Source organism: Dama dama, chromosome 4 (assembly GCF_033118175.1).
Source record: "Dama dama isolate Ldn47 chromosome 4, ASM3311817v1, whole genome shotgun sequence".
Lineage (NCBI taxonomy): Eukaryota > Metazoa > Chordata > Mammalia > Artiodactyla > Cervidae > Dama > Dama dama.
In genome coordinates this window covers 19,300,140-19,323,786 of record NC_083684.1, presented here as the reverse complement: position 1 = coordinate 19,323,786, position 23,647 = coordinate 19,300,140, and the positions used below count along the sequence as shown (strand labels likewise).

General features: G+C 48.6%; 1 protein-coding gene across 4 annotated transcripts in view; it reads left to right on the top strand.

Annotated features, from left to right (window-relative positions):
- The first annotated feature begins 9,057 nt into the window (after positions 1–9,057).
- The window catches only part of KLHDC4 (kelch domain containing 4), a 32,053-nt gene continuing 17,463 nt past the window's right edge, over positions 9,058–23,647 (top strand). The window contains exons 1-5 of one of the 4 annotated variants that reach the window (XM_061138336.1): positions 9,058–9,219; positions 12,478–12,569; positions 15,051–15,129; positions 15,615–15,713; positions 19,613–19,749. In XM_061138336.1, the coding sequence (XP_060994319.1) occupies positions 9,121–9,219; positions 12,478–12,569; positions 15,051–15,129; positions 15,615–15,713; positions 19,613–19,749 (506 nt within the window). In that variant the 5' untranslated portion in view covers positions 9,058–9,120. Of the gene's footprint in view, positions 9,220–12,477; positions 12,570–15,050; positions 15,130–15,614; positions 15,714–19,612; positions 19,750–23,647 lie in introns of those variants that run through there. The other 3 variants (XM_061138339.1, XM_061138338.1, XM_061138340.1) reach the window with 3 other exon arrangements.

The following is a 23,647-nucleotide window of genomic DNA, read 5'->3' as shown; positions in this document are numbered from 1 at the left end:
CGGGTCTTGGACAGACCGTGTTATAGCTCTCAGGTCTCGAATGGACCGTGTTATAGCTCTTAGACAAGTCAGTGTTACACCTCAGTGTTACAGCTCTATTTTATTTAGATAATAGCAGGAAAATCCATCTCGAGGCGTGAGGGCATGTCAACCCAAAGACACGAAGAGATCAGCGCCCCAGCGCGCAGGGCTGGGGGGAGTGGGGGCGAGAGAGAGAAAGAGAAAAAGCCCATGCGCGGGGTGGAGAGAGAGAGAGATAGCCCTTTGGCTCCTCTTTTTATGTTTTTTCTTCCCCCGGGGCCTGCCCTATGCAAATTGGGCTTAGGCAGGAGCGCTGTTCTACCTGAAGCCCTCACTCTGGTCCTCAGACCTTCCTTTGACCGTCCTCTGCTCTATTTGCGCGGCTTTTCCCTTCCTTGTCTTTTAGCCACCGCCATTTTGGACTCCTTTTCCCTATTCTAACTACCTAACAGTTTATGTTGCGTCCTCAGACTCTCATTCTTTCAAAGGTTGCACCCTGCGCCTGCCCTCCTGCTTCACACCCATTTCTCTGAATAATCTACTTTTTTGTTTTTACTCAGCCACGGGGGCTTCCCAGATGGCTCAGTGGTAGAGAATCCACATGCCAATGCAGGAGATGCAGGTTCAGTCCCGGGTCAGGAAGATTCCCTGGAGGAGGTCATGGCAACCCACTCCAGTATTCCTGCTTGGAGAATCCTATGGACAGAAGAGCCTGGTGGGCTACGGTCCACAGGGTCTCAAAGAGTCGGATGTGGCTGAAGCAACTTAGCACACACACACATTTTCACTCTCAGCACTGCCAGTGCTTGCAGGGCCCATCAAGGTGGAATTTCCCTCTGCCCACCCCAAGCCTTCCTTCTCAGGCCAGAGCGAAAAATACTAAGGAAGGAAGAGGGGTGGAGAGAGAAAGGGGAAAGAGAGAAGAAAGGGAGGAAAGGAGAGTAAAGAAAAAAAAGTCTCCCGCCACTCCAGCTCTATGGGGATCAAGCCTTTGGCAGTCGCCCACCAACAGAGAAGGGTGGGGGCGGCGGGAATCCGGTGGAGAGAAACAGGAAGTGCTCTATGTTGTGGACGCAGGCCTCCCAGACAGTTCAGTTAAATATCTAAGGAAAACCTTCAATGACCGTAGATTCTCACATATTTTCCTACACAGAAAATCACAGTAAAACCATTAACTTGAGGCAGCTGTCCTTTGTGATTAGCCGCCGTCTCTGTGTGCTTGATTACATGTTTTTTCCAGTAAAAAAGTTCTTATATATATCCTGGCTCCTCCCTCACCTCTTTGGAGCAGTCCCTCAGAGTCCTGTGAGAGAGAGACGGGTGTAGTCCTCAGGAAGATCCCCGAAAAAAACTTTTTGTTTTTTAAATTATGAAAGTATGATAACACATTTACAGGAGACTTGGGAACTACAGAACAAAGTTACGCGTAGTTCCACTATATATTACAGTTATTTTTTTAAGTCGGTGAATTAAGATTTTTAGTTGGAGTTTCAAACTCTCAAAATTGATAGAATGAACACACAGAAAATTAGGATATAGTAGACTTTAAAAGCACTGTGAACCAATTCCACATAACTAAGATTTATACAATTTTCACACAATAGCAAGATACAAATTCTATTCAAGTTCCTATAGACTATAGACCAGGAGACACTGGAACATACCCACGGACATAAAGCAAGGTACAAAAATTTCATGGTCTAAAGGTGTTGAAATCATACAGAGTCTTTCTATTATCACTGTGGAATTATGTTAGAAATCAATATCAAAAGATAAGTGAAAATAACCCACATATTTTCAAATGCAATGTGACATTTACCAAGAAATTTTTTGTTTAGTTGTTGAAAACCTCAATAAAGTTAAAAGACTGTAAAAACACAGAGGGTGATTGCAAAGAAGAAAGCATTTATATGAGAAATGAATGTCGAGGGTACTTTAAAAACTCCATGTTTTCGGAAATAAAACTTAACTGACAACGTATAACTTGTGTCTTTTACTTTCAGTCAACAGAAGGGAGGAAGGAAAAACAGCAAGTATGCAGATGGCACCACCGTTATGGCAGAAAGTGAAGAAGAACTAAAGAGTTTCTTGACGAGAGAGAGCCAACTCCTTAGAAAAGAATGATTGGGAAAGATTGAAGGCAGGAGCAGAAGGGGACGACAGAGGATGAGATGGTTGGATGGCATCACCAACTCGAAGGACATGAGTTTGAGCAAGCTCTGGGAGCTGGTGATGAACAGGGAACCCTGGTGTGCTGCAGTGCATGGGGTTGGAAAGAGTTGGGCACGACTGAAAGACTGAACTGAACTGATGAGATAGGAATTGGGGTGAGAGCTGACCCCAGATCCCTTAGTAGCAGAGTTAAAAGTTTGCAATGAGAGGATCAAGCTTGCCATCAAAGCTGCTTCACAGGGTGGGTAGGATAGGCATCTTATTCAAAGGGCCCTAGGTCCCATTTACTCACTGGCCCTACATTCCTCTCTAATAGGTCTTTCTTGATCTTCATTTTTATCTCCCTTGAGTTTTCGTTACAAATGTGTGTGGTTCTCCATCTTTGGGAATGAATGGTCTATATGCAGGTCGTTACTCTGAAATATTTAACCAACTGAAACATACCCTCACTCTGACCGTGCTGGACAAAGGTTCCCTGCATTAAGTTGTACTGTCATTTGGGGAGTTTTGTTCATTCACTGTTTATTCATAATTTATTAACTTTTAACACAGGAGAGAGCAAAATTTTTGTCCTGGGGATACAAAGAGGAATAAGATACAGCCTGAGGAGACTGACATCTAGTGGACAAAAGAGACAGTACACAGATGACTGATGCAATAAGCTCTTACATATGCTCATACGGGTTTGAGAAAATGCGTTAACGGAAAATCTTGATTTTCTCGGAAATCAGATAGCATGAACATTACTCATGGCATGTCTTTGAAAGACCAGGCAATACTTAATCAATTTTCCTATCCAGTTTCTAAATGCCTCTAACAACAGTAGGTTAGAGGTAGGTAGGTTTTGACGTAGAAGCAGTCTTTGTTGCATTTTACATATTTTCTGTTAATTGCATCATTCACGAATGTGGCCCAGGACAGGAGGATGCACCCACAACTTGGGTTTCTGAGCTTCGTTTCTGTGAAGGGTTTTAGAAAGTGGCCTCCTCCCAGGTGGAGAAGGTACTCAGAACAGTCCTTCTGGAGAATTAGGAGGGTTAGTGAATGCCATCTGTTTTCAAAACCTGGCAGCTGAAACTTAAGGGGCTACAGCTATGAATCCTGAGCACAAGTTGTTGACTGTGAGATGGTCAAGCCTGAAAGCTGAGCTGGTTCCTGGGTCAGGGAGGATTAAAGGGCCAGAGACTCAGAATTGTTGTTAGGGTGATATTGTTGTTGCTGACACTAAGTCGTGTCCGACTTTTTGTGACCCCATGGGCTGTAGTCTGCCAGGCTCCTTCTGTCCATGGGATTTCCCAGGCAAGAATACTGTAGTGGGTTGTCATTTCCTTCTCCAGGGACTCAGGGATCGAACCCACATCTCCTGCATTGGCAGTGGGATTCTTCACCATCGCACCACCTAGGAAGCCCATGTGATGTTATAGGGATTTAAAAACTCAAAGAACCACCAATATTGCCAACTATTTGGTCAAGGAGTTTTACCTTTTTAAAAACAAATTTAACCTTAGGAACAGTTTCACAGACTGCATGTCCTCTAGGCTGGTGCCTCCGAACCCCATGTGCACGGGAGCTGGCTTCGGGCTGCATCTGGGTCGGTTTAGGGGATACAGTGACTAGTAAACAGATGCATGGCTGCAGGCTCACAGGGCAGCATGCAAGGTCCTCAGCTTCCTCACACCCTGCTTGCTCCCAGACTCACTGTGATGCTGCAGTTAGCATAGCTGCATGGCTCTGTCTTCTGTTCCATTTCCTGCACTATTGCCTGGCAACAGCAAGAATGAAGGAGGCCCTGCACTTGAGAGCCAGGCAGCTGAGTGAAACTACAGCATGGAACTTTGCTTTTCACCCTCCGCCTGCTTTTCTAAATTAATTCATTATTTGTTTATTTTTGGCTGTGCTGGATGCTGGGTTTTCACTGCTGTGTGCGGGCTTTCTCTAGTTGCAGTGATCAGGGGCTGCCCTCTAGTTGCATCTGTGCAGGCTTCTCATTGTGGTGGTTTTTTTTCTTGCAGAGGATGGGTCTAGAGTGAGGGCTCAGTAGCTGTGACCCACGGGCTTAGTTGCCCCACAGCATGTAATCTTATCAGACCAGGGATCGAACCTGTGTTGATCCTGCATTGGCAGGTGGATTCTTAACTGCTGGACCACCAGGGGAGTCCCAGATCTTTGCTTAGTATCAGTCAGCAGGAAATTTCCTCCATGCTAAGGATGCTTGTGAGTGGAAGGAAGACTGTGGGTGACTTTGGGGTTTCCTTCGTCGTACGTGCCTGTATTTTCCAAATTTTAAACTTAGTATACATTAGTGACACTCTGAAAAATCCATTTAAAGACTGAGCAGTGCTGTAGTATGGTAGACTAGGTTATTTGGACCAATCCTCCTATTCAAACTAGAAAATGATGGATAAATATTGAAATGAGTCTTCTTAATGGCATCAGAAAGCTAACAAGGAGTCAAGAACCAAATGGGGACCTAGCGGGACGTACATGTGAAAAAATTGGATAGAGGCTGGGCTGAGGGATGAGTCTCCTCTGGGCATGAGCAGGCACTGCCACACTTTACTTCAGTTCAACAAGCCTGAAGTATAAGGAGTGCTGTTAGTCGCTCAGTGGTTCCGACTCCTTGCAATCCCAGGGACGGTAGCCTGCCAGGCTCCTTTGTCCATGGGGGTTCTCCAGGCAAGAATACTGGAGTGGGTTGCCCTCCTCCAGGGGATCTTCCCAACCCAGGGATGGAACCCAGGTCTCCCACATTGCAGGCAGATTCTTTACCATCTGAGCCACCAGGGAAGCCCTGAAGTGCAAGGAGAGCTCAGTAAATCCTCAGGGGCAAGGGGGTGGACCTGAGAGGAGATACCCTGCAGATGAACAGAGATTCTCTGAGGATCCTGACACAGCAGAAGTAAGCTGGCTCCCCAGAACCCCAGCAACTGGGGAAGTCACCCCAGTGCCAAGCAGTGTGGGAAGGCAATATCCCTGAGACACTGTGACCACATCCCAGCCCTTCCTTGGATTTTCAGCCTCCATTTGCATCACCTGGATTGTCCAAAAGAAAATCAGGACTGGATGTCACGAGCTGGCAGTGCCCATGGCTGTCTGGCAGCAGCAAAAGCAATTCCCCTTGCGAGAAAGATGCTCTGGCTGAAGTCTTTCAAAGGTTATTCACAAACAGTTCTTCAAGACAGAAGCAGTGTCACTGCAGCAAAAACGGATTGATATACTTACTCTAAGGACAAGACACACTCGGAAATGTCTGCAGGGAACTGAAAGCTATAAAAGTTATCCAGCAGATTTGAGAAAAACAGAACCTTTGAAAATTACTAATCATGATCAAAAGTTATATGGACAAATTAGACAGATTTGATGGGGTTCAGCAAACAATTCATGAACCAGTAGGAGGAATTTTCCAGAAGGAGAGATTATCCAGAAGTGCAGCACAGAGGGACAAACAGAGGGAAAATGGGGGAAATGAAGAGAGGTTAAGAAAGCCAAAGGAAAGGAGAAGGGAGCCCCAGAAGAGGAAGGAGCAGCAGCATCTTCTGAAGGTAGGGTGACAGAGAAATCCTGGACCCGGTAAGGCTGCCACGCATGGCTTCATGGGGACCAGCCATTTTCAAGCAAGGTGAATAAAAAGAAATAAACAAACATATCTTAGTGAAATGGCAGGATAATAGAGAGGAAGGTAAAATAAAAAGCGGTTACAGAAAAAGAAAATTAGTTTCCAGAAGGATCTTTAGAACATCTCCAAATATCTGGAAACAAACTAACACACTTCTAAGCAACTGAAGGGCCAAAGAAGAAATCCAAAAGGGAATTAGGAAGAAGCTCGAGTGGAATGAAAATCAAAGCACAAATATCAAATTTTGTGGGATGCAGCTGAAACAGAATTAAAGGGAAATGAATAGCTCTCAAATCAATGAATTGAATACAAATAAATAACAAAAAGATCTCCAAATATTTGGAAATTAAACACTTGAATCCCAGAAAGGAGAAAATTTTGCTATCAGCCATGATGAAGCAAAGAGTCTGGATTTACCCTTTTCCCTCAAATGTCTAGAAAACTGGACAAAACACATGAAACAAAGGTTTTGAAGCCACTCCTTCCCTTCTCTCCCCTCTTCCCGTTCTCCTCCATCCCCTCCTTTTGTCCTTATTCCCAGCTTCATTTCACAAAGCATTTGAGGAATGCCATCAAGCTTGTCTCATTAGAACAAAATCGCCTGGAAGCTGGTGGCTGGGTTTTCTGTTTTGTATCTCGTGTATCCTGGTACAACATTGCCAAGCTGTAGTAACCACTGAATGTTGTTAAATGAAATGATCATCTGTCAGGCCACAACCATTGTGACCCCACTTTGCAGCACACAGAATCTCTTAAATTTATATTTTGCTTTTTATTTCTCAAAGCTTTTGAAAAATTTTATTTCATTTGATTCTCTCAGGAGTTCTGTGCAGTAGGTGGGCAGGTTTAATATGATCACTTTCCAGGTGGTTAAGTACAGAGATCAACTTCATCTGTAGCACACTTGGAACATCTCTCCTGTTATATTGATTGTTTCGGGTAAGGATGATTAGACGCATTGTTAATCTTTTTTTCTCTTCTGGATTTCATCTTGAAGACAGCAGAGGGCGCCTGACTACACAAAAGGTACGCTCTAAATGTTAATGATAGGTTAGATTGAAGATTATTCATTAAAGTTTCAAAAATGTGAATTTCACTAAAATAGGACTCTGTTCTTCATCTTTCTACTATTTTTGGATTCTGATCTCATTTTAAATGTTCTCTTCTTCTTTTTTGGTAATGAGAGTTTCAACCTCACGTAAATCACCATGACACTATTAATTCCAAGAACCTTCCAATTTAGCTTCAAGATTCTTTCAGACAATTTAAGTTTTAAATCCTGCATCTACCAGATCCTTCCAAATCTTCAGTAGGGAATAGGATCCCCCTTTTGTAACTCTTAAGCGGCGACTACTATAATGTGTTGCAAACAGACATGCTGTGACTGAAGGGCCATCTTGCTTCAAGTGCATTGCCTCCAGATTACCCAATTCTCAGAAAAGAATACCAGGATTAGGTATGTTCTTAGCCATATTGCACTAAAGGGAATGTAACAATTTCTGAGAGGCAGTATTGAGGCTTTGACCCCTTGTTGCTCACCGTTGAGGGTAATTATGTCTGCAGGCTCAGGGGCCAGCTTCCTGTGAAATTCTGTATTCCCTTCTGACTGACTTCTAGCTGGTTCTTTTCTCTGTCACCTGGAATGTCCTCCCATTCTCCTACCATCAGTTCTGGGGACAGCAGCAGCCTGAATGCTAGTCTACCCCTGCCCTCATAGTCCCCCAGTTATATTTTTCTTCCTGAAGACTAGGTTTATGGACAAGGCTTGGAGTTGGCTGAAAAAGCACTCCTCCCTGGCTGCTCACTGATTAATAAATTGATTGGATCTAAGTTGATTTTGCTACCTAATCAGGATTCTTGGACTTCTTTAGCAACCCACTCCAGTATTCTTGCCTGGAGAATCTCATGAACATCAGAGGTTGGTGGGCTACAGTCCATGGGATTGCAGAGTTGGACACGACTGAAATGACTTAGCACAGCACTCATAATCAACAGAAATTGATAAGAGGCCAGAGAAGAAATTCAGGCAAGGTTTTATTGGGACTTCTGCTGCAGCAGGAGGGAGCGAAACCAAGTAGCGGGTTCCCTTGCTTGCTCCCAGACAGGGGATGGGGCAAGTGAGCTGGTCCCTTATACAGGTGAGGGTAGGGTTGGTCCAGGGGTGGCTTGCTTACTCCCTTGGTGGTGGTGTGTGCATGGACCATGTACAGTAACCATGCTTTTGTTTCTGACTTCTCAGAAGTGGCAGTTGGGGTTTGTGTCTTTTTCTATCTTGTTCATAATTTGCCCCAACGGTGCAGGCATGCGTGCAGTTAATTTTTAATCCCTTATAGTTTCTTTGCATTTTGTTTATGGAGGAGGCATTTGTCCAGGTGCAAGCACTGAGGGAAGGATCCCAGGTCCCAGCCTGTATCAATTTCTTTAAGGCTGAGTCTTGTGGTGTTTCACTCACAAAGCAGATTATTTCCTCGTTTATGCTTTTCCCTTTGCTGCGAGTTTGCCTGTCCTTGTCCTTTATTTGTTCTATTTCCTGATTCTGAGCATGAAATGATACCTTCTAAGCAGAGAGGCATTTTCACTCTGCTCTGCCCAAACCTCAGCAGTCCACGTACTACGTGTGTTTTTTCACATTTATTACGTTTAGTCAAAAGCTAGCGGGCAGTTTTGGTTTTCCAGACTTGGAAACTGACTGCTCTTGGAGAGGGGTGATTAGCCCTGCGCCCTGATGGGGAAAACAAGTCCCCTCACACAGTACACTTGAGGACAGTCACCTAGAAGGCGGATGAGCAGGTCTGTTTTTCTTGCTGAGCACAGTATCCTCAGCCCCTAACAGTATCTAGCACGTTTTACACCTTCGCTCGGAGTCTGCGAACCTTTTAAGTGCATGACCGTCTCTCCAGGGCAGGAAGCCACAGCAATCATTTAGCTTGCACAAGGGTTCGTGCTACCGAGTAAGCCAACTAGATCACTGAGCACCGGGCTCAGCATTGCTGAACAAACGCGTCGGAGCGACAGGCGCCGCGTACCCGGTACAGCTGAAGGGGGTAGGGGAAGGGGCGCGGCCTCGCTGCTTCTAGGCGGGCACCACCCAGAGCCCAAGGCCCCCAGGCCCCTTTCTATAGGCGGACCATAAAGAACTATGCAAGCAGTCATCCCCAAACCCAGGCCCCACCACCCGCCCGGAAGCGCGAGCGAGGGAACCGGAGGTGACGCCCTCTCTGCGCGCCCCGCCGCCCCAGCACGTATTTCCTGCGCGCCGCGCGCCGCTAGAGACTCACAGGCAGTTCAGAAACCTCCTTGGACACGGCACGATGGGCAAAAAGGGCAAGAAAGAGAAGAAGGGCCGTGGGGCGGAGAAGACGGCCGCTAAGATGGAGAAGAAAGTGTCCAAGCGTTCGCGGAAGGAGGAGGTGAGCGGGCCCGGGGTCGCGGGCGTGTCCGGGACCCCCTGTGAGGGGCGCTGGCGGCGGCCGGGCTGAGCCGGAGCATCTCTGCAAGCCTCAGTCCTTGGCTTTAAGCGGGGCACGTGAGCCTCAGGGCAGCCCGGAGCAGTGAGCGTCGGTGGAGTGAGTGGGACTGTGGGAAGTTCCATAACGGTTGATGGTGACCAGGGGTCTTTCTCTGTGTCTGTCCCTGTCTCCCTCTGTCTCTCCCTTCCTCTCGCTCCCTCCATCCTCTCCTACCCTCTTTGTCTTTTCACATCTTTAGCAGGGTGTGCAGATGGGTCAGTGCTAAACTTAGAGGCGAGCGCTCTGTTCCTAGTTGACTGTTGCTTAGGGACTCCCTAACCCGGGATGGTTTATAATGGTTAATGAGTGTTTGCTGCCTCCGGGCTTTGTGCTCTCTGGGCTTTCTCACAGCCAGTTGAGTTAGGCAGCTTTGGCGTCTCCATCTGACAGTCAGGAAATCAGAAGCTAACAGGTTACGCAGGTCAGCTGTGAGGTGGCTGGGAGCTGAAATTTGACCAGACATCTCACATACAGAGCTCTTGAATACATACCCTTGTCCCTTTTCTTCCTAAGGCATTCATGTGTCCATTTAGTCATCTGTCAGATAATGAGGTTGGGCTCTTTCTCTCTCCATCTCCCGTCATTTTTCAGCTGGGTGGCTGTGGGGGAGGGACTAAGCCGGCAGTTTTTAGGGACAACTTAGGAGTTCTGCCCAGCACAGAACTCATGTCTCAGATACCTGGTGACATCTGCATGCAGCTGGCGGTCACACAGATTGATTCCTCCTCTTCTGCATGGTCCTGCTGAAGCCCCATTTCTTCACCCTGTCTGGGCGACCTGCATCTCCTGGGCTTTGCCTCCTCAGCAGCTCACTCCCCAAAGACTTTCAGGGAAGGTTTTTAAAGACAGGGTGAGGAAGGGAGCTGTCACAAAATCAGCTCGTGGACATTCTTCTGGTTGGTTGATAGTGAAGTAATTGGGAGTCAACATTATCAACCTTCTGATTCCAGTTGGTCTGGGGTCTCCATCCTTGTGGGCAGCATGCAGTTAACTTCTTCCACCTGGTAGGGGTTTCAGTATCTGCAGAACAGCTCAATGGACATGGCTCAGGGTATCATCTGTAGTTCTTGGAGAAGAACTAAAAGCCCTGACTTTAAGGCTAAGTTACTTTTATTTTGTCTTGCTTGATTGTTTTCTGCAATTTCCCACTCTTCTGATTAAATTTACTCTTTGGAACTCGAGAAGGCCTGGGAGGCTAAAGTTTTTCTGCAGACAAGAGGCAGGTGGAGGACATGGCAGGGATGTGCGGTGGGGTGGGACAGGGTGGTTCTGTCCCAGGAAGACCCCAACAACCCCAAAGTCTTGGTTAGAAGACGACAGGGCCTGTGCTTCTAACGAAGGGGGCGACCAGGCCTGCTCCCAACCAGAGACACCATGGTCGCTCCTGCTCTCGAGTGACGGGGGGTTCAGTGCTTCCTGCCGACCTAGGCCGGTGTGCGTCAGTGCCACTCGCCCCATGACTGATATAGCAGCTCTCCCTCCAGGCCTGCTTGTCAAAACCACGCCTTCCTCCCACCTTGTTTCCATCTTCCCTTCTGCCTTAAGGAAGGTAATGACACTGGACTGGGACCCCTGAGCTCATCAAGGTTCCAGTAGTCCCTTGTTCACCTGTTCCTTCCTGTAAAGAGCCAGTGGTTCAGTAACTTGTCTTTAGTACCTAAAGGGGCATGTTTTGCACTCGGGACTTGGAGACAGCTATTACACAGAAGTAACAGGATGACAGGTGATTCTGTGGACTCTTGTGAGGGTGCAAATTGGTAGAGTCAGTTGGGTCTTAAATTACATACAAGAGTGGCAGATACAACGTAGCAGTTGCACACATAAAGGTTTAGCTTGGAAAAATTACCCCCAGCTCCGCAAAGACATGTCCTCCAACAGCCATGGTAGTATTGCCTGTAATGTTTTGGAGTTGAGTCAGACGTTCAGCAGCAGCAGGATGAGTGGAGAAGCCATGTGGCGCTGCCGCCATGACAGCGAACAGACTCGGGGCATCAGTCCACTCTTTCAGCAGGGTAAAGCAAAGAAGCAAGTTGCAAGGAATATTCAGTGTGATGACATTTACATGGAATTGGAAAATCTGAGACAGTAATGCCCAGAGCTTAGGGATACATTAACGGGTAGTGAAAGTATAGAGAGAGATGCCTGAGAATCAGGAGCCCTCAGTTTAAGACAGCGGCTCCTTCTGGGAGGTGAAGGGGGTACAGTGGGGAAGGGGGTTGCAGGTGGCTGTTCAAGCCCAGGGCAAGTGATGTTCTGCTGAAAGGAGCCGAGAGGGAGCCTGGGCAGCTAGAGAGTGAGGAGGTGGGGTGAGACATGAGGTGGGCGAGGGAGGAAGAATGGCCTGGAAGTGTTTGTAGGTGCAGGAAGGACGCCTCACCGACTTTCAGGCCCTGCAGAGTGTGGAAGCTGGGGGAGAGCTGGTGTGAGGTGAAGTGGGGAGGAACGATGGAGGGCAGATGCCAGGTGTCAGCATGAGCCAGGTGCTGGGATGAGTGTTGACGGGCAGGTGGAAGACTTTCCCTTGACAGATGGGTCAGCATCCCTGTGGGCTGGGGGACACTAGTGTAATTGCAGAGACTGGGAGTGGGAAGTCTGAGCTCCAGCACTGCCCAGCCGTGTACAGAAATAGGCACCTTAACCTCTAAATCTGTGGTTGTAACAGTGGAGATGTTCTTACATAGGTTGGTTGCAGCTGGTAGATGACGAGCCCCCCGCAGTGTGCAGGCACATGTCAGTAAGCAGACAGATATGTCTGGGTCACTTGGAACTTACATTTTGTTATGTTGGTAGAAGGTGGAAACTAAATAAATAAATGAACATAGAAATTTCAGACCCTGCCCTGCGGACAACAAAGCAGGCTGGTGTGGTGGCCCGGGCCTCAGTTTCCATCGGTGATTGAAGGTGTTGGCGTGAAATTGGGTGCGCTTGTGGCGTGAAATTGTCTGAGAAGACAATTTTTGGTGGGTGTGGGGAGTGAGGGTTTGGAATGAGATGATGCACGTGCTGTGTGCCGGAAGCTCAGGTTCTAAGTGTTTGCGTCTGTGTCAGGTTTTGTATCTTTTAAATGGAAGGAACAAGTTCTAATTCTGGTCAGGTCAGGGGGTCTGAGGAGAGCTGACCCAGGCATTTGGCCACGTGTAATTGCTTATCTGTCTGCAGGAGGACCTGGAAGCCCTCATAGCCCACTTCCAGACTCTCGATGCCAGAAAGACTCAGGTCGTGGAGACACCCTGCTCGCCACCTTCCCCACGGTAAGCAAGCTACAGGGTAGCTTCTGACAGTTTTCTGGTAGAAATTGGGAAGCTGCTTGAAACAGGCACCATGTTTTCATAAGTAACTGGGCACTTGGGGCATTTTCATCATTAGAACCTACTAGATCAGCTCCTACAAGACAAGGCTTTTTTTTTTTCCTTTCTACCTCTGACAAGTGGAAGGGAGGCAGCTCAGCTCTGTTGTCACACGGAAACACGGAGAAGAGGTCCCCCGGCACTGCTGCTCATCAGGGAGGTTATGTGGGTTTGAAACCCCATCTGGTGACAATCTGTGTTTGAGGGTTTTCTTTCTTTTTTTTTAAACAATGTTGTATTAGTTTCTGCCATACAGCAAAGTGCCTCAGTTATACACGCATACATATTGTTGTTGTTTAGTTGCTAAGTCATGTCCAACCTTTTGCAATCCCATGGACTGTAGCCCGCTAGGCTCCTCTGTCCATGGGATTTCCCAGGCAAGAGTACTGGAGTGGGTTGCCATTTCCTTCTCCATGTGTCTGAGGTTTTTAAAGGCTCCTCAGAGATCCAAAAGTTAAAAAATCATGATGCTTTTCACTGTGCTCATTCATAGTGCTTTTATGTTCTCATGTGGAAAGTGTGACCATTAAACATAAAACTATAAGCCATTTTAGATGGGTTCATAGATTATGTGAGGGGCTCCAGTGTCTTTTGTAGGATTTCAGACCAGGTGGAAGGAGGAGGAGGAAGCAGGCTGTGGTTTTTCCCTGGCTCCTTATCCCTTCGTTCTTGCCTCCTCAGCTCTTGAATGCTAGCAGTTCTCTGGTTTGATGCAGGACCCAGGGCTCCGTCATTCTTATCCCTGCTCTGGGCAGAGCAGGGCCAGGACACAGAGCGCCTCGAGCTAGGAGCCCAGGGAGGCCAAGTGACCCTGATGGGGAGATGCGTGCCCTTCAGAGAAGGGGAAGTGCCTAACTTCCTGCGCATCCAGGGCTGTCTTGTTAAGCTGAGAAATGATTTGCTTCATTTCCTTCAGGCCTGAGTGGAGGCCTTGGTCCAGCACATCAGGAAGGGAGGTGGTGGAGTGTCCCCTCTGCCTCAGTGGGGTGCAGGGCATGGCCTGAATCCCACAACCTCACGCCCGGCATGTAGTTGTTACCTTTCAGGGTCAGGAGCAGTGTGCTCACCCCTGAGTGGACACCAGGGTCTTTTCCTCGGCTCCCAAAGGTCCCTCCTGTCCTTCAGTTCATAAATTCCCCTGGGAGTCTGGCCTTATTTTCATTTTATTTGTCATGTTATCTTTGGGTCAAGCCTAAGGGTCACATGTGGTAGGCGGACATGTTCATCTGAATTGTTGAAGCAGATAAATCCATGAGATCGTGAAGTCTTTATTTGTGCGGCACCCTTGAGGGAACTCACTTTGAATATGGGTTGATTTTTTTTTTTTTTTGGATGACATTTGCCTTAAAGTATGTTGCCCTAAAAGCCAGTGTAATGTCCCAGTATAATTTGAAACCTTGGCAGTGCCTACATCACCAGGTCACTGGGCAGCCTCCTGAAGGAAAAGGGCAGGTATTCGAGCTGAGATCTACTGGGACACAGACCTTTCAGGGGTCACCTCAGTACCCTCTCATTTCCTACCTCTCCATCGAATTACAGGAAAAATCCATGAAAATCACCAAGTTTAAGTGTGTATATCCCCACGTCTTTGCTCAGAGGTAGCTTAATGGTAGTGTGAGGGCGAGGTGCTTGGTTGTATTGGAGACTGGGGTGCACTATTTTGACTTGAGGGTTTGACTACAGAGTTTCTCAGCCTATAGAATGTCTCTGTGTATAATAAATCCCAAGTTAAAAAAAAAACAAAAACAAAAACAGTTTTCCCTTTCCCTTCGAGAAGCATCGTTTGGCATTGATGTGGTAGAGGACACCTCAGGAACACTGCCCCAGGGGCTTCTGCACAGAGAATTTTTCCCTTCCAGTGGCCTTACCCTTCAGTGCTTCCTGCTGAGATGTCAGGGCACACTTAAAATTCCCGTAGAGCTGTTGCCTTGTTCTCATGTGTGAAAGTAAGCAGAAAGGTGTTTGTGTTTTCCAGATGGAAGCAGTCTGGGATGTATATTTAAATGCTTGAATAATGGACCTCTAAGGACAGTTAGATTATGACGTAGAGGACAGAGCTGGGAAGCAGGACAGCTCTGGGAAGAGTGGCGCAGAAGTTGGAGCCCTCAGACCCCACCCCACCTGATGGTTTTTAGCCAGATGCTGTGTGAGAGGCCCTGGGCCCTCCTGGGAGGCTAGCCTGGGTGTCAGTGTCCCGAGGGTGAGGCTGCCATTAAGGGCAGTGCCTCAGCTTCCGTCCGTCCTCAGCCCTGGTTCCTCTTTCCCAGAAGTTCAGGACAGGCTGGTCCCCGGTAACGCAGCCTATGGAGGGAGGGAGACAGGCTCTCGGTCTGGGTGTCACATGGTTTGATTTTTGTGTTGAGCTGCTGCTTGTGTCTCTTGCAGGTTAAATGCCTCCCTCTCCACTCATCCTGAGAAAGATGAATTAATCCTTTTCGGAGGTGAATATTTCAATGGCCAAAAAGTAAAGTATATATTTTATTCTTTCCCTTCAAATTTTCATGAGTCTCATTTAGAGGAAAACTCCTTTTATGCACTGATGTCAAATACCCATTGGTCGTTTAACTCCGCCCCTCATGTGTCCTGCCTCCACGCGGCAGGACTGGCCTGGGGTGTGGTCCTTGATAAGCCACCAGGATCCTTCCGGGCCCTCGAGTGTCACAGCTCTTCCCGCAATTGGTAACATCATAAAAACTAATTTTGATTTTTGCACAGACCAGATAGCCCTCTGTTTCAGAGCTACAGATGAAATAGTTCCAAAGTCCTGAGTTCAGCTTCCCTGCATGGCGATCCAGAGGCGGTCTTTGTGTCACCATCCTGGAGGTCTGGGAACTGGCCTTAGGAAGCACACTGCCCAGGGAGAGCTAGTGATTGAGCTCCACCTTCTGCTTGCCGTCGCTTATGTGGAAGCATCGTTTGTAACACTGAAGTTCCTCTTCCTTCCTGTAGACTTTTCTATATAACGAACTCTATGTCTACAACATCCGGAAGGACAGCTGGACCAAAGTGGAGATCCCCAACCCGCCTCCAAGGCGCTGTGCTCACCAGGTACGTGTCTGTGTGACGGTCGGCCTCCCTTCTTCTCATGCTGGGGTCCGGACGCAGGATTCCGTGACAAACTTTCGAGCTGGCAGCCTCCTCACTCTGCTGTCTCCGCCTGGAATGTGTTTTTTCTATCTTTTGGCTGTGCTGGGTCTTCGTTACTGCGTGGGCTTTTCTTTAGTTGAGAAGAGGCGAGGGCTGCTCTCTAGTTGCAGTGCATTCTCATTGCGGTGGCCTTTCCCATCGCAGAGCATAGTCCCTAGGGCATGTGGGCTTAGTAGTTGGTGGCACACGGCCTCAGTTGCTCCGCGTCATGTGAAATCTTCTGGACCAGGAATAGAACCCATGTTCCTTGCATTAGCAGGCAGACTCCCACCCACTGGACTTTTTGAGACCACCAGAGAAGTCCTCTTGTTCATTCTCATAACCAAGTATTTGAAACAGTGTTGGGGTTCAAAAGGTAGTTTGAAAGAGTGAACCCTCTCCAGTGTCAGCCTCCCAGGGCGTGACTGAGACATCCCTCCACACTGTGGTTCTCCTTCTGATTCAGTGCTCAGAAGTGGCCTCCTGATTTGAAATTGGGCCTGCAGGGGGGACTGCCTGCCTGAACTACATGACGTCTCGTGCACAGCAGGGCTTGTAGCCTTTTGGACTGGTTCATATTTTGGAAGAGAGGCGTGCACTGCTTTTTAATTTAGAAACGAGATCTTAGTAAGCCTGGGTTTTAATTAGTAAATGGCTCTTGATAAGTTCGAGTCCATTCACCTGAGCCTACTCCAGCTCTGAGAATGTGTTCACCCAGGCCTCTGGGCTAAGCACCAAGTCCTGTCCTGGTCCAGGGAGGAGTACTGTACGTGACCCCACCCCCGATGCCTGGCCAGTTCCTGCGCCCCAGGCATGCAGACGGAGGGGCTTCTTTGGTGATTGTTTTCTTATCTGTTTCAATTAGTCCTTGAAGAACTAGTATCTTAAGAGTCTTTGAGATTTTAATTCAGTCATTTGGGCAGGTTATGATTCATATGCATATCTTGTGAGTACTTTTTGAGTCTGGGACTTAATATTATCCCTGTAGGTGAGGTTGGCTTGCTATTTACTCTGTGAATTTTTCAACAAATCAGAGCTATGGGAAACAGAAAATTGGGGGTGAAGTCTTTCGCCTAGAGGTCATTATAGTTCAAATTCCACTACATTATATTTTGAGCTGTAAAAATTTCCTCATTTTGGACTAGTTTAATGAATGTGATAACAGAAACCACGTTCTTTCTTCTCTTTAAATCAATCAGGGGCAGAAGGAGTAGAAAGAGAAAGCTTATATGTGCATCATTTGTCATTTCTCTGAGATCCTGGATTTTTGGGGGGTGAAGTTTATTTTAGCATGTAATTTGAAAATTTAATGCCATTTTCTAAAATTAATATAGCTGGTGAGAGGAAGGAAAGGGTCACAAGGCCCACTGAAGGTGTGCCCAGCAACCTCTCGGGCCTCACTTGTCGGGTCCTGCCTGGTGCTCCCCTCCCGGGACCCTCCCTGGGTAGAATGTTCAGATGCTCCTGTTCAGATGGACTGATCAGGAAGGACTGTTGAGAATTGAAGGGTGGGGGAGGAGGAGTTCCGGCGCAGCTGAAGTTCACCTCTTCTTACTCACCTGATGGTTTGTTTTTCCCAAAGCAATAACTCACTTGAAACAAAATGCTTTCTTGCAAACAGTAGAACAGACGGTTCCCTATGGTTTAAGAGAGTCACCTCTGTTCTCATCAGCCTTTGTGTGTGCATGAGCAGGAAGTAGTCAGTGTTTACGGAATGCCTACTCCTGGGTGATCGGAATCGTGCCCACAGTGCCCAGGGGAGCTGCAGAAGGCAATTCCTTGCAGCTCAGTCACAGCTCTGTCGCATTCCACCTGAGCAGCAGGGGTGGCTTGTTCATTGGGAACTGAACATCTTATACACACAAGGTGCACGTCCAGGGCTGAGATGCAGCGACAAAAAGGACACATTTGCCATTTTTTTATTATGTCCCCCGGGTTCTATTTCCTTTGGTCCTGGTGGCCTGGCAAGTTGTTAGGACTCGACTTTCACAAAGCTGATGCATGTGGCTGACATCAGAATCTAGTCATAGAGTCTGTATGTTGTTTTGGACTCCATTGTGCCCTTTTTTTTTTTTTTTTTGGCCTTTGGAGGGAGAGTTGTGACCTTACGGTTTTCTGGACATGATTTTATTCCATTGAAGACAACAACATAGAAACCCAAATGCCTGGGAAGCGTACAGCCTTGTGTGACACGTAGGAAAGTAGACGCTGGTGGGGGAAGCCTCGCCTCAGCCTGGGAGCAGAGCCGTCCTGCTTTGGTCACTGGGCAGTGTTCGACCTTGGTTAGGTCCAGAGAACGTTGACTGTCAGTCCATCCAAACCATTACTTCAAAACCACTGTGTGTATGTATATGTGTGCGTGAATGTATGTATGTAAAGGAGTTTATTGATTTATTTCCAAATACATAAATTAATCCCTCCAAAGATGGCCAGGGGCTCAGTGGTAAAAAAAATCTGCCTGCAGTGCAGGAGACACAAGAGATGTGGGTTTGATCCCTCATCGGGAAGATCCCATGGAGGAGGAGATGGCAATCCACTCCTGTATTCTTGCCTGGAGAATCCCATGGACAGAGGAGCCTGTCAGGCTACAGTCGATGCAAAGAGGGGTTGCAAAGAGTTGGACACAACTGAGCGCACATACACGTGTGTGTGCATCTACATATGTGTGTGTGTATATTTTCTTTGTACTGTTCTTTCCAGTTGATGCATTATTTGTAATGCTATCTCAGGCATTAAATAGCTTCTATAATAAGATATTTCAAAACCATATTGTATTGCATAGCATGAATAGACCACCCAAACTTCATTAAACTCAGAAAAATGTGTTAAGTTTGGGCCTAAGCTAATTTTCATGTCTTGTTTAAAGATTTGAAATAGTTCCTTACAATCACTGGGGTTTTAGAGTCACAGGAAACTGATTTGTCTTCTGATAGGTCAGTGCTGAGAGGATGCACAGAACTGAGTGGAAATGGGGTGGGGGGGCCACATCACCCTGCGTGTGTCATCAGGACCCTCCAGTTAGTCCAGGGCAGGGGCAGCAAGGTGATGGAGCTGCAGTTCTGCAGCCTTAAGCTTAGTTAAGTGACAGGCTGTGCTGCAGTGGAAGCCTGGGGTGCTCCGAGGGTGCCTAGGGGTGGGCATCCTGGGAACCACTGTCTGACCGCCCAGCGTGTGCTTGTCCATGGAGGTTTGCGGGGGCAGGAGGCATTCACCCAGAATGCTTGGGAGCGCCTGGCATCCAGCTGCCCCAACCCACTTCTCCTGCCCCAGCCACACTGTGCTTCCTGCCGTGGGCACTGCTTCTGAGCCCCCGGCCAGGAGCTACTCGGCCACTTGGTGTGAAGATGTGCCCTGTGGCCTGCTTTGCTGCCAGAGCCCTGGGACTTGTGACACCGGGGCAGGCTGGCCCCCAGTCTGCCCCCTGCAGGCATTCATTGACTAGGCAGCACCCCCACATTTTTGGGGTACTGGCAGAAGAAGTGATTTCTGTGAAGTCTCTTCCCTCACGCGATTCACATAAAAGCAGCCAAGTTGAGACTGTCTCCGCAGCTGTGCCCTCCCTGGGTGGGGGGCACTCCAGGGAGGAGTTCTCCAGGGAGGGGCTCCATTGGCCACTGGCCTCCAATGACTTTGTGGCTCTGTCGGCCCAGGCAGTCCTGCATGGTCCCGTGTAACGTGTGAGTCCTGGGCCTTAGGCAGAACCAGAGGGGCAGGCCTTTGAGGCTGGGGGGTGGGCTTGGAACAGAGTGACTGAGGGCAGGTCTCCAGTTGGACCGAACGCTGTCTGGCTGTGCCCTGACCCATCATCGTTCTCTCAACAGGCCGTGGTGGTGCCCCAGGGTGGTGGGCAGCTGTGGATCTTCGGTGGGGAGTTTGCCTCTCCTGATGGAGAGCAGTTTTACCACTACAAGGACCTCTGGGTGCTGCATTTGGCCACCAAGACCTGGGAGCAAGTCAGGTGAGGTGCTGGGTGACGAGTCCAACCCCTGGGCCCGCTCCTGTCCCCTGCCAGCATTTGGAGTTCACGACAAGTGGCTCCGGGAAAGCACATTCGTGCAGGCCTGATGGTGGTGGTGGTGGCACGTGGTGGGGTGTCCCTCAGTGACCTGCCAGGCTGTGTGTGACGCGTGCTGTCTCGTGGCCTTCAGACTTTCCAGGTCTGTGACAGGTGTTGGTTCCAAGGAAGCAGGGAGGCACTGGGGATATACAGTCACTGCCCTTTGCCACAGACTCCAGCCCCCACTGAGTGCCCCACTCAAGCTGAGTACTGCTGCTGTTAGCTCGGTAACGCTTGCAAAGCATTCGAAGCCTCTGTCCTGAGTCAGAAGTTGTTCCTGCTGAGCAGGTCATTATTTCATTGTTGCTTGTAACTGAAGGTGAAGAATTCTTTAAGTAACATTGTAGAGCCTGCTCCACGCTAATACAGAGGTGCAGAGACAACTCGGCCTCTCTGTTCCAGCCTGGGTAAAGTGGTGTGGCAGGGGAAGTGTTGGGTGCTTTATTTCTTATCTTTTTTTTGTCTGATGGACTTTTATTCCAAGCCTGCCTTCTGGGCTGTGGTCTCTGGTTCTCAGTGAGGAGATGAGCAGAGGAGCGGAGCTGTGCTGAGCCCTAGGAAGAGCTCGGTGGCAGGGCGCAGCTGTGCGACTGACCAGAGCCCTGGTCCCTGCGGGGTGTAAGTCAGGGGATGGAGGCTGTGTCCCCGGCCTGGCCTCTTCCTCTGTTTGCCTCCGCTCCCCTTGTTATGGCGCTGGGCAGCAGCCCCTGTGCCGCCCAGCCCAGCATGGTCTGTAAGATGGCACACAGCGGGCCTTGTGTGGCCCCTTCTCCTGCTGTTACAGGGTCTGCGGACACCACGGGTTGGGGGCAGGTGTCTCAGGGAGGGGTCCTCAGTGAGCCACACCCCAGAAGCCTCAGGAGAGGGACTCCTGAGCATGGCAAGTAGGAAGCCTTCTCTAGCGGGGATGACGCCACCAGGATAGTGGGGAGTTGTGGCAGCTGTACAGTGGAGAGTGAGCTCGTGTCCAGAATAGACTTTCTGTTGAGCGGTCAGCAGCAAGCTCCTGGATGTGAGACAGCAGCCTCGAGGGCTCCCAGAGCAGGTTGGGGCTGTCCAGTGGGGAGGCGGGGCGAGCAAGGTCATGCTGGCCAGAGCGTTGGCAGCTTCCTGTTGAATGCCTGCCATCGACCCCATTCACCTTTAGGAACAGACCCTAAAGAAATACTGCCTTTCATTTCATACAGAAAAGCATGTATGGAAATATGTTATATGCACGAAAAACTAAGATGCAGAGCAACACATGCCTGAGTGTGTGTGCACACACAAGTGCCTGCAGAGTGGGCCAGAGAGAGGTGCAGGCCCATGTGTGCACACATACACGCACACACGATGCATTTGTATACACACGGTCCAGAAGGGTCTGGATGTTTCCAGGTGTTCTTTTGACTCCTAGATCTTCTATTTGTACCTGTTCTAGTATCGCTCCATTTTAATTGCTATATGGTTTTATAGCCAGAAGGTTTTTCTTATTTACTTAAAATATTTCTTTGTCGTGCACTCATTGTTTTCATAAGAGCTTTAGGATCAATTTTTCAGGTTCTGTCCTTAACCATTCTAATGGGATTTCGATTGGATTGCAGTTTTTAGATTGCACCTAGGGAGAATTAATACCTTTCTAATCCTCAGTGTCTCCCTCCCATGCCGCACCCCAGGAACGTTTCACATACCTGCTCTTAGGAGTCTTAGTTAGGTTTATTTTTTATCATTCAGTAACCTTTAAACTGGCCCAGAAGTAGACTTTCCAGTCAGAGGGCCTGTGTTCCTAGAGCCTTCTCCTGTGGCACTGTGGGCACAGCTCTGAGCAGCGCCCAGGGGTCTTGTCTGGGGTGTTTCTACTTGTTCTCAGGCTCCATCCTTGCTTCACAGTGCAGCAGGCACTACCGCGGGGTGGCTGCCTCGTCTGCACTAAGAAGGGGTGTCTTGTAGGACTCAGGAGGCTCGACAGCACGAGTTGGTGGTGGAGTGGCTGGGGGACTTGTCAGCCTGTGAGGAGGGCTCAGAGCCGAGCGGACACCTGTGTTGGTGATTCTTGGACTGCGATGCCTGGGGAGCTCTGAAGATGCATGTTCTTGCCCTCCTCCCTCCAGATGTCGTCTGATCCAGACCTGCCTTAAAATGGGGCTCAGGAATCTGCATTTGACAGCAACCCCTCTGCACTCCTCAGTGACCCTGATCCAGACAGCCCTGGATCTCAGCTGAAGGCCTTGCCTACCAGTGGGTCTCATGCTTATCTTAGGCACTGTTCGCTGATGTGAAAAACGTCACAGGGTCTGCGGACACCACGGGTTGGGGGCTACCCTATAAGAAAACTCACATAAAATACCTCTTAGATCCTTCACGTTGAAAAAGAGTGTGGATATGCCTTCTGTAACTTACTGCTTACTGCAAAATGAAAGCATCTCCCCACTTGTTTGGCAGGGACGTGAGGGCCTAATTGACGAAGCCCAGCAGTTTGAGGGAAAGAGAGAGTGAGAAAAGGTTACCCAACAGTGAAGGCCACAGAGGCGGGCTTATATCAGCGCTGGGGTCTGTGGAACCTTTCTCAGCTTGTGAATTAGGGTTTATGAAGCCGTGCCTTAGTACTGGCGTGGGGGCTGATCCACGGTGCTCTTAATGTATGAAACCTGGACATTTCTGCCAGTTTTTCTTGAGCAGTGACACCAGGAAGTTGATAGCTAAGTGGATATTGTGCCCGAGCTCCTCCTCTGTCATCTCCACGGGGCCAGCAGCCACTGCCAGACCCAGCACCATCTTCATATGGAACTTGATCCTGGACTTCACTTCATCCACTTTGGCCTCTGTGTTCTCATTGTGTCCACAAGGAAGGGAACCTGCCAGCCTTCTTCAGGCCTGGGCCCCACATTTGTGGGGTCTACTTAATCAGACTCTGAAGCCAAAACCACATCGTTCTTCTTGGCTGGCTTCTTATTCTTGTTGAATTCCTTCAGTGTCTTGATGTCCGCGTGGGGGATAACCACAGCCTTGGCCTTACCACAGTGCTGCTGGTCCCCCAGAGCATGTATGGAGAATAGGGACGGGGAGTGGGCTTAAGCCTGATGGTCCTGAGAAGCATTTGAGGGTCATAGTTCTTTTCATTGTTGTTTTGGCCAGGCCATGCAGTGTGGGATCTTGGTTCCCTGACCAATGTCCGAGCCCATGTCCCTGCATTGGGAGTGTGTAGTCTTAATCACTGGACCACCAGGGAAGTCCCTTCTTGGCTTTTTTTTTTTTTCCCTTCTTGGCTTTTAAGCGGGCTTTTCTCCTGGGAAGCAGGGTGATTCCCAGATGTCCGCTTTGTCCTTGATGTTTGCCCTACTCATGTTTCTGTAGCACGTTTACGAGTAGCCCCTTTGGAGACTTTGCTGTCTTCCTTTATGCATGCTCTCCATTCTAGTAACGTTTAATAGACATCATGACAGTTTGAAAACAAGAGGAAAAGTCCTGGTGTTACTAACGTCAAGGAGACCAGAGCTTAAATGTCAGCACGGCCTCCTGATTTATGTTAGACAAGCGTGACCAGCTTTACCAGATGTTTTGAGAGTCCCTTCAGTCTCTGCCTTTGGTGGTAGGTGCCTGCACAACTGACCTGATTTTAAGATTCTGTCTACTAATCCTGTTTTAACTTTCATAACATATACAGCCTCCCTCACTATCCTCAGCTGCATTTCCTCCAGAAAGTAGGGGAGGAGAGTGGGCTGTGTTCCGTGGACGTGCAAAGGCAGGAGTCAGCATTTACCCACCTGTCCCGTCTCATGTCTTTCCTGAGGAAAAAAATGGCAACCTGATCCAGTATTCT